At 40.3% G+C, this 10185-nt stretch overlaps 1 protein-coding gene across 1 annotated transcript; it reads left to right on the top strand.

Annotated features, from left to right (window-relative positions):
- Positions 1–569: 569 nt before the first annotated feature.
- LOC124232603 (ectonucleotide pyrophosphatase/phosphodiesterase family member 3-like) lies at positions 570–10179 on the top strand (the record flags this gene model as incomplete). The annotated part of the gene is made up of 4 exons (XM_046649552.1): positions 570–705; positions 3529–3604; positions 8231–8353; positions 10041–10179. Coding segments are annotated over exons 1-4 (416 nt in total), but the record flags the coding sequence as incomplete, so codon positions are not given.
- Positions 10180–10185: the final 6 nt, after the last annotated feature.

Here is a 10185-nt window from a genome sequence, read left to right as displayed (position 1 = left end):
GTCAAATAATCAGAGCCTTACTTTACTCATTTACAAAATAGGGCTGAAATGTTTATAACGGATATTGTTAAGTTTGACATGACATAATGCATATAAAAACATATCAAATTATGAACAATGTAAAACACAAGACATAATTATCACATAATTAAGTACTTTATATAGGTTCAACAGAGTTGGAATTCCTGCTATGGTTAAAGCACATTTTTAATATGTTGGTTTTCAACTGTGACATGAAGTTTATATAAATGTAGAAACTCCCTGGAATTTCTGTAACAAGGCCTTTTGTTTTGGGTTATTTTTAAAGAAAATAAATGATCAGATTGTATTAAAATTTGATTATTGTAGCATTCTTTTTACATATATTTTGATTAGTATTTAGTATAAACTGTGAAGAGGGCAAGATTGTCTACAGTGTACCGGAAATGAACTTTCATCTCTCAACACTATTGTCACTACAATTTTTTTCCTCTCTCTCCATTGCCCAATCACTAAAGAGCTGTGACCTTCCTAAACATTTAAAAGTCAGCCCCAGCCATGTAACTCGTACAGTTTCTCTGCCAGACTAGCAAAAGGAAGGAATACTGTAGTCTTCTAGTAAAACAGGTTTATCTAGTTAACAGAACAATGGATTCTATGCTGTCTTTATCAATGGAAGAACCTGTTAAGAAGAACTCTATTAAGAAACTTAAAATAATTTGTTTTGTAAGTATAGTTTTTAATTCTAGTCTTTCTACCATTGTGACAAATGTTAAGTGTATGACTATTTATAGTTGTGTTGCTATATTTAAATGTAACGTTTTAAGTAATTGTGTTCAGTTTTATCTCTTATGACAACTTAATCATATTTTACAAATTTGAGTAACATCAAATTCATATTTGATCAAGCTAAAAAGTTGGGATCAGTGGCAGGACACTTTGCAGCATTGATTTTACTCTGATTATAATTGGTAACCTCCAAAGTTACCTTTTTATTGCATGAATATTTTAAGACCAGAGCGTGAGAAATTAAAATCACCAATCTACATTCTTTATTCGACTGCTGATTTTATCCCATTTTACTTAACTCCTACAGATCTTCTCTTTTGCCTATTTTCACTTTGTTATTCCTTTATATGGTAAGATCTTCCCTGTCATGAAAAGAAATCTTTCTTTGATTGTATTACTCTTTCTTTTTCCTTTACCATCAAACTTTTGGGAAAGAGGGAGTTGTATCCACTGCCTGGGTTTTCTCACTACCCAACTTCTGTTCTTTGGCTTTGTGTTTACTGTCATCCCCTCGAAAGTTGGTCCTTCTCCCCTGTCCTTGTCCTGCTGAGTATCCATAACAACAATATATGGATGTTGTTGAGTATTTTCTCATTTTGAATTGTTCTCTCCCTTTGCTTGAATGATGGCTTTGAAATTTCCATTTTTATGATGTTTCTCCTTACCTGCATTCTTGGCTGATTTATCTTTCTTTTCATTGCATGTTGCACTTAAGTGTTCCACCAAATCCTATCTAAGGATATTTGCTTCAGGCAATCTCATCTTCTTTCATGGTGCAGTTTTCTCCTGACTTCCCTACTCTAGTTAGTGTCACCACCGTTCCGTGACTCAAGCACAGTTTCGAGGAGTAAATGACACATGTGGAAGCATTGGGCCCAGTGACTATAACAAAGGAGACCGTGAAGACATTCTATTTATTCAGTTTTCTTCTGGGAACTTTGGAGTGGTCTTCTAGCTCTTAGGCCGTTTATTATATTTATCCTATCTCACAAAGTCAGGAAATTATAAACTCCTTGGGAACAAAATTTGGACATCATTTATTTCCCTTCTTTGTATCTTTCTAGGGTTTATTAGTACATATAATATTTTAAAATAGTAGTTTGAAAGGTACCCTAATGTTCCCAAATTTTAACGGAGTTTTCAATTAACAAATTTAAAAGTATGTACTGTGTTTCTAGGATGTTTTATTCAGCTGAGCCAAAGCCAAATGCTGCGTTCTCAGTGACTGCTGGAGCCTAGAGTGCTCCTCTCTGCACTTTGTAGAGAGCTTGAGATAGATTAAGATACACATGCACCTCGATATCAAGAAACTTATTCAGAAGTACATATTTAGAGCAAATGAATATATTGGAGATTGAAAATGAAACTTCTTACTCTCAAGGAGCTTACAGAATAATGCAGAGAGACGCTAAGATTTAACACTACACAGTTTTAAAGCCTCCCAAGGACAGCAAGATGTTTATTTTTCCAGCAAGTTTGAATGGTGAATGGACCAGCCATAACATGTCAACCAAACTATGCCAATTGGTAAATCTATGATGCATGAAATTTACCATGGGAAAGTTTCCCAGTGTTTTGTTGCCTTGTAGTATTCCTAGCCACGCTCCCCTGTGGCTTTCAAGCGTCGTAATAAGGAACTAAGTGCGAATGCTGTTATTTAATAACTGTTTATGTTCCCCTTTTCCTCTCCATCCTCTCCACTGAATGCACACCTGCTGGAGGGTCATTGACCCTTGGGATAGCTTTGAAACTTCATATGATCATTGTTTTCATAGTTTTAACATATTTCCCCAATTGTTGAATTCTCCTGTATTGTAAGACTTAGATATGTTAATTTTTCAGCTGATTTTCAGGATAAATATAAACAAAAAATCAGCAGTTTATGTAGGTCTATATTATCTAAGCAAATTTTGATTTTGTGTTTTTTTCTTTCATAAAAGTGATACTTTTTAAAGCCACAACAAAGGTTACTGGTAGTGTAAAACGGTTTCCTAAGGAATCTGTGTGTTTGTTGCATTTATATTCTTTATGTCAATACACATTATTCAAGCTCTGTCATCCAGCATGCTTATCATTGGACTTGATGGATGGAGAAAGAGGTCAGTGGGAAGAATTCTCTTGAATTATATCACAGTTTAATTCTAGTCAGAGCATAAAGTCCACTACACTGAAGAGCTTTGTCAGCAGTCGTGGTAATGAATGACACACACGATTTTTGGTCACACAGCTTCCAAGTTACCCTACATTATTGGTTTGAGCTGTAGAGTAGAGCAGGTTGTTTGCCAGTTAATTAATTGGACACTGTATTTTTACGTATGTTAAATATTCGCATTATCCTCTGATGGACTTGATGAGGAAGAAGAACCGTGCTCCCTAGGAATGAAGTAGTGAACATTTCACAGTTTTGGAATGCTTTTAGAGAAATGATTTCCAAGCATCTGTCTAGTTAAGAAAGAAAACTGGGCAAAAAGTAAATGGCTCCATTGGTTTCATTCACGCTTTAACTCAATCTGGGATTAAGCTCACTGGGACTTATGTATTTGAATTTGAAGATCTGTAATAAATGGTATTTAAAAATTCTTCCCAAACCTTTCTTACTTCCAGGCATTAAATGAAATTATGTACCTCTATCGTTGTTGGATCTGGTATCAGGCATAACTAGCACACTGTGTGCCCTTAATATTCACTGAGGGAGCCTGGTTGTCTGGATCTTTGTACATTTTAAAAATATTGTAAGGTCACTTTCCTTTTTTGTAATAGGTTCTTCTCGCTTTGTTGGTGATTGTGTCACTTGGATTAGGGCTGGGCCTTGGACTCAGGCAACCGGAAAAGCAAGGTATACCCCTCAGCAATGCCTCGGAACACGCTACGGTGCCGCTTTCCCCATACCTTCACCTGTGAACACGTGTGCACTCCTCTCCCAAGCCCTTTCTCTCCTCCGTGCGGCGCTCTCTTACGAGGCTTCTCCTTCTGCCAACCCCACTTACTGGGAGCCCGCATCCCTGGTTGGCACTGTCCACTGTCTTTTCTGGATTTCGCTTTTGCCCTCCTCCCCCTGCTCCTTTGCGATTCATATCACTCCAGAGTTTTCTCTGACTTTTCCTCACCTTCATCAAGGACTTTGATCCCTGATCAGAGCTTCCTTCTGTCCCCGCTCCTCCTCTAATCTTTACTGTCTGGTGATAAACTTGGCCTCGAAAGTCTTTGTTGCTCCATTCCCAGGACCTCCTGCCCCACTCCTGCCCCTTGATATCACGTTAGTGTTGCTCCATCCCTGAAATCTCCCTGTGTCTTGGTTGGGCAGTGTCACATTCCTGCAACGTAGTGCAGAATAAAAGCTTCACATTTTTTTTCTCGTAAGAAGGAAAAAAATAAAAAGGAGATGCATGCCCCAAAATATCTAGACCTCATGTTTCTTTTGTCATATCCCATTAGTATGCATAGTAAATAAACCACTTACAAGTGGCTCTATAAAAAGCACTTTCTATAGTCTTGTCATGTGTTGTTTTCACACTTTTACTAAGGGGAAGTATGAGGTCAAACGTTAGATCATTTATTCCCCTTTTTAATTTGACTCCACTGGGGAAAGTCTTCTCAGTCCTTCATTAGGGAAGATGACTGATAATTTTCCAGTTACGTTTCCATTTAAGAATTAACCATCACTCAGTATCCCTAGTGTAACAGGGGAGCACAGTGGAACAGAAAATGTGGGCATTAGCTGGAAAATTGCTGTCTTTTCTCGGTCCTTTGGCTCTTGTGTTTCTGAACTACAGTACCAGTCCTAGATCTAACAGATGTCGGCAGGGCATTTTGGTAGTAGTATTCTGATGTTAGTGTACACAGGTGAATGTCATTTCTTGCTTATTTTATCCCACAGATCACAAATTAATTGCAAGAGGCATATACTAATCTCCGAAAAAAATCTCCTATTAGTCCAGCTCTTTCACTCCCGTCCTTCCTTTGGTACAACTGCTGGTTGGCTTCCCCGAGTCAGAGTCCTTGTTCCTTATTCTCTCCCTTCATCTCAGTCCATCAGCCCTCATGTGGCATCGTGCCCTTCCCCCTCCCTCTCCGCCCTCCCAGAGCCTTGATATTTAACTCCAGTCCCTCTTTGCCAGCCTCCTTAACATAGGCAGTCCCTCATTCTTCCATCACAACTGTTTCCTAATACCCCACCCTGGACTGTTTTCACCATTCTCCACTCCAATTAAACCACTTTTCATAGGCAATCTATTTTTTTCTAGTTTGAATTTTTAAACTAGTTTTTCTAGTTTGAGTTTTTATGCATTCTTGCAAATTTGTTGTTATGTGTGCACACACTTTTTACGTATTCTTTTACAGTTAAGCGCTGACTATGTACTAGGTACTATTCTAATCACTGAGGATACAGTGGTGAAGAAAACAGCCAAAAATCCTTCAAAGAGTTTACATTTTAGCAGGGAATATAGAGAATAAAAATGTAAATAAGCAAAATATATATTATATGATAGGGAAAATGCTAAGGAATAAGTAAACCTAAAAAAAGGAAATATGAAATATTGAGTGAGGGTAGGGTGGGGTGTGTGTATGAAGTAACTTTTGTAAAGAGCTGAAGGAAGTGAGGGGGAAACAGGGATATTTTGGGGATGAACAGTCCGGGCGAGAGGAAACAGCAGGAGGGAAGAGCCGGGCAAGAGCATGCCTGGGCTGTGAAGAATGCCATTTAGAGAATAACAGGAAGATCAGTGAGCTAGAGCTAAGAGGACCAGAGGGAGGGAGTCATCAAACAAGATCGACCAAGAGGAGCCAGATCAGAGAGGGGTTGGTGGGCCACAGTATGGCCTTTGGCTTCCCTTCTGAGTGTGATGGGAAGTGATTGGAGGTTTTGAGCAGAGGAAAGACATGCTGTGCTTTGCTTTTCAACACAATCACTCAGGCTGCTGTGTTATGAATAAATCGCAGAGTGAAACTAGGTTGAGAGAGACCAGTTAGGAAATTATTGCAATGACACAGACAAGCCTTATATCTTGGACCAGGGTGGGAGCATTGTAAGTGGTGAGAAGTATTTGGATTCTGGATATCTTTTGATGTGGTGGATAGTTTTTATTGACAGATTGGCTGTGGAGTGTGAAAGAGAGGAGTCAAGAATGACCTCAAGATTTTTGGTATGAACATCAGAAAATATGACATTTCCATAACTGAAATGGGGAAGACTGTAGAAGGAGCTGATTTCAGGAGAATAATCAGGAGTTTCTTTGGGATGTGTTAAATTTGAAATATCTACTAGATGTCCAAGTAGAAAAGACAAGATGATTGTCTTGTTAGATGGTAGTTGAGGCTGACTTTAGAGGGCAAGTCTTGGCTGGACATACAATGTAGTGGCTATCAGCATCATAATTGGGGTTTAAAGCAATGTGACCAGGGTGTGCCAACCTTAAAGGAATGAGAAAATGAGAGGGAAAAAAACAGAGAAGGAGACTAAGAAGGAGTGGCCAAGACCGTGGGAGGAAAGCCAGGTGATTGTTGCGTCCTGGAAGCCAAGTGTGGAAAATGTTTCAAAGGAGAGTGAATGTAAAAATGTGAGTGTTTTATTTAAATGGAATATAAATATTTTTATCTTTCTTTTTCACTGAGTGATTTTTAAGATCCCTCTAAATTGCTGTGCTTGCATCACTTCTTATGCATCTATCTACTTACTACATAGCACTCTTTGGCATGTATCCAACACACCCTTTGACTTATGCCCTCTCCCAGTGCTGGATACCCAGGTGACTTTAGTTCCCCAACACCACATAAATCCTGCAGGTTCTCTTATGGATCTGTGTTGGATTTGCTTTGTCACATACCCAGCAATGGCAGTCCTGGATCTTAGGGTTTACATTTTCACTTGGGTAAGTAGTCCCCGGTTGCTTTCTAGAATGGCTGCCACAGCCTACCCTGCCTTTACCATGCATCCCCACCAAACCTAGCATTATCTGGCTCCCTCATTTTTGACAGTGTAAACTTGGGTATAGAGTGAGATGTTTGATTTTAATATTTGTTTCTCTGTTCTGCTGCTCCAATCTGTGTTGCTTGCTCTCTTGGTTTGTTTGTTGTATGATTGGTGTTTCCTTAGCCTCTCCATTGTGCTGGATCTCATATTTTTTGGATCTCTTTTTTGGTTTTACTTCCTCATTTTGCTGAAGGACATTCTTCAGTAGCTTTCTAAAATAGGATGCATGAAAGATATAACTTGAGTTCTTACCTATCTAAACACATCTTCATCATTCTAACCTAACACTTGAGAGTTTGAATTCTAAGATGAAAATAATTTTCCTTTAGCAATTTCAGACATTGTTTTCCTGTCTTCTAGCTTCCAATGTCACTTTTAAGAAATTTTATACCATTCTGACTTGAGACCCTTTATAGGTTGCTCATGATCTTTCTCTGGTAGCTTTCAAGATCTCTTTATCCCTGTTGATCCGTTGGTGTGAGTTTTGCCCTGGGAAAATGGGTGAGCAATTTTGTTGTAATAATTTACACTCTTTGGTTCTGGGAAATTTTCTAAATATGATTTCTTTGGTAATATCATCTCCATTTTCTTGTTTTCACTTTTAGGTACTACCTCTCTGTTTTAAGGTCAACTAAATAGTAGCCTTAATTACATCTGTAAAGTCCCTTTGCCATGTAAGGCAACATATTCACAGTCTCAGGGATTAGGGCATGGAATCTTCTTGGCAACAATAGTTTCCACTACCACACCCCTCTATTGAATTTTTTATTACTGCTCTCATGTTTTTATTTCCAAGAGCACTCTGAATGTTATTTCTCTCTCTTTTAATTATGGCTTTCTTTCTTATTTCGTGGAGGCAATATCTTCTCTTTTCAGAGGACCTCAATATTAGTTGTGCACGTGTGTGTGTTTGTGTGCCTGTGTAACTCTTCTGCTCCCTGCGTTGTTTCCTTTTCCACCAAGTTTTTCTTTTTTCCTGTTTGTTTTGGTCTTTGTCTTTCATGCTGGATGCTCCCTGCCACACTCAGATGTCTGGTAGCCATCTGTTCACATTTAAGAGTAAGGCTGATTCATCTTTTCTCATCATTGCTAATCCTCTATGTCTGCTGTCCCTGTGATGAGAGCCACTCCTCCTAATTTCCTCCAGATTATGAGCCTTCTATTCTCTAGTAGGAGGTGTGGTGGGTAGTCATTGCATATCCAAACTTTCAACCAATTCCACTATTTTTAGCCTCTGCCTGTCCCACCCACCCTCATCTAATGGTACTCCGTATCTCTGAGTCTGGGACCTCTTTGGGGTCCTGGGGGAAAATCACTCATTATTTGTCACTCTTTATTTATTACTTTGCACTGATGGATCATACAGCACCATAACAATTACCTAGTTGTCTGTCACAGTCTGTGCTAGTACTTCTGTGTGCTTCTACCATCTAGCTATGAGATATTGGATACTCTCTAAGCATTGATTTCCTTCTTTCCTTCACTCTACAGGCAGCTGCAGGAGAAGATGCTTTGATTCTTCATATAGAGGATTGGAGGGCTGCCGGTGTGATGTGGGATGTAAAGACCGAGGCGACTGCTGCTGGGATTTTGAAGACACCTGTGTGGAATCAAGTATGAATTCCGAGCATAAGTTTATTAGCACGTTGATTGTGCCATCATTGCTGCACGCGCAAATGCTCACCACACACCTTGTGATCAGTTTGCTAGGGCTGCTGTAACAAAGTGCCAAAGACTGGGTGGCTTACACCACAGAAATTCATTTTCTCACAGTTCTAGAAGCCAGAAGTCCAAGATCTTTGTTTCTTCTGAAGACTGAGAGAAACTCTGTTCCATGCCTCTCTCCTAGCCTCTGTTGGGGTGCTGGCGATCTCGGCGTTCTCTGCCTTGTGGCAGCCTAACTCCAAACTCCGCCTTCATCTTCATGCGGGTTCCCCCTGAGTCTTCACAGTCCTCCCTGTGTGTGTCCGTGTCCAAACTTCCCCTTTTTGTAAGAACCCCCGCCACACTGGATTAGGGCCCGTCCTAATGTTCTCACTTTAACGTGATTATCTGCAAAGATCCTTTTCTAAAGTCAAGTCACATTCATGGCAGCGAGGGTTAGGACTTCCACGTTTCTGAGGGGGTACAATTAAACCCATAACGTCTTGTATGCAGGAGCTAGGATTATGCTGTCTCCCTTTGCAGTGCTAAATGCAGAATCTACACTTCAGTTAGCTGAGGTTGAGGAATAACCTACAGCAGATGAAATGCCACATAATTGCTTATGTTCAATGGAGTTTCACTATGGTGTAAGTCAATGCTCTTATTTAGTTTCATTTTCAGTAGTTCTCAGATTTCAGGTGCATAAGGCTCACTAGGAAGGCTGGTGATTCTTGGTGATTCTGATGCCAGCGTCCTCAGAACACAACTTAAGAAACTTTGTTCTCTAGGTGGAAGACACAGTTTGCAATGTTTGATTTCTAAGAAATCAGGGAAGGTGGGGAGTCTAGAGGGTCAGGAGAGTGAAGGTTAGAACAGTAGAGCTCCTTACGTTATGCTCCCTGCGAAGGGCAGGAGGGAGGGGATGACCTAGTCTAGATAAAGTCTGTATTCCCTTTCCTTACTCTCCTGAAATCTTTTCTTTCTTAGTAAGTACTAAACGGTTAGGAATGAAAAACGCTGTGCACAACTGAAGCACGCAGCAGCCGCCTCTCCCATGGGTCTGTCTAAGCGCAGGACTGATAGTGATTGTAGTCACTGCTCCCGAGCAGCCTCACTGCAGCCCCGGGTTGTTCTTAGCGTCGGGACTTGTTTAAACTGACCTCGTCCTAAGTCTATAGCCGGGGAGACACCAGAGGCCTGATGGGGAGCTGCTGTACCACTGCTGTCACTCTCAGCTGGAAGGCCCCTGACCTGCCTTCACTCTTACGGGCCTGACCATGCTCCTGTTCCTTCCTTGCTGCCTGTCTGTAGACAAGGCTGGGCAAGGCTGCTCTTGAGTGGGAACAATCGCTGAGGGTTAGTGGTGCTTCACCATCGGGAGCTCCTACCCTTGGGTGAGAATAGGATTGATGTTTAGAGTTTCTCCAAACTCGGAGGTGAACCTCTCTAGGTAGCCCAGCATCTCTCTCTGCGACTCATGCCAAATGAAGAAAAGCGGTGGACTGTCCCTTATTTGTGTTATGTAATTTCATTTACTAATGCAGGTAAATCAAGAATTTGTGCAATAAGACAGGGTGAAATGCATTAAATTTATATTTTTAGTATTGGATACTTAAAATAAGTTAAATGCTCAGAACTGAATTGTGTAATTTTACAGCTCGAATATGGACCTGCAATGCGTTTCGTTGTGGGGAGACCAGACTAGAATCCAGCCTTTGCTCTTGTTCAGATGACTGTTTGCAGAGGAAAGACTGCTGTACTAACTATAAGAGTGTTTGCCAAGGTAAGCAGAGGATGTTGAC

Source organism: Equus quagga, unplaced genomic scaffold (genome assembly GCF_021613505.1).
Source record: "Equus quagga isolate Etosha38 unplaced genomic scaffold, UCLA_HA_Equagga_1.0 HiC_scaffold_8390_RagTag, whole genome shotgun sequence".
NCBI classification, from domain to species: domain Eukaryota; kingdom Metazoa; phylum Chordata; class Mammalia; order Perissodactyla; family Equidae; genus Equus; species Equus quagga.
This window is presented reverse-complemented; position numbering and strand designations above follow the sequence as displayed.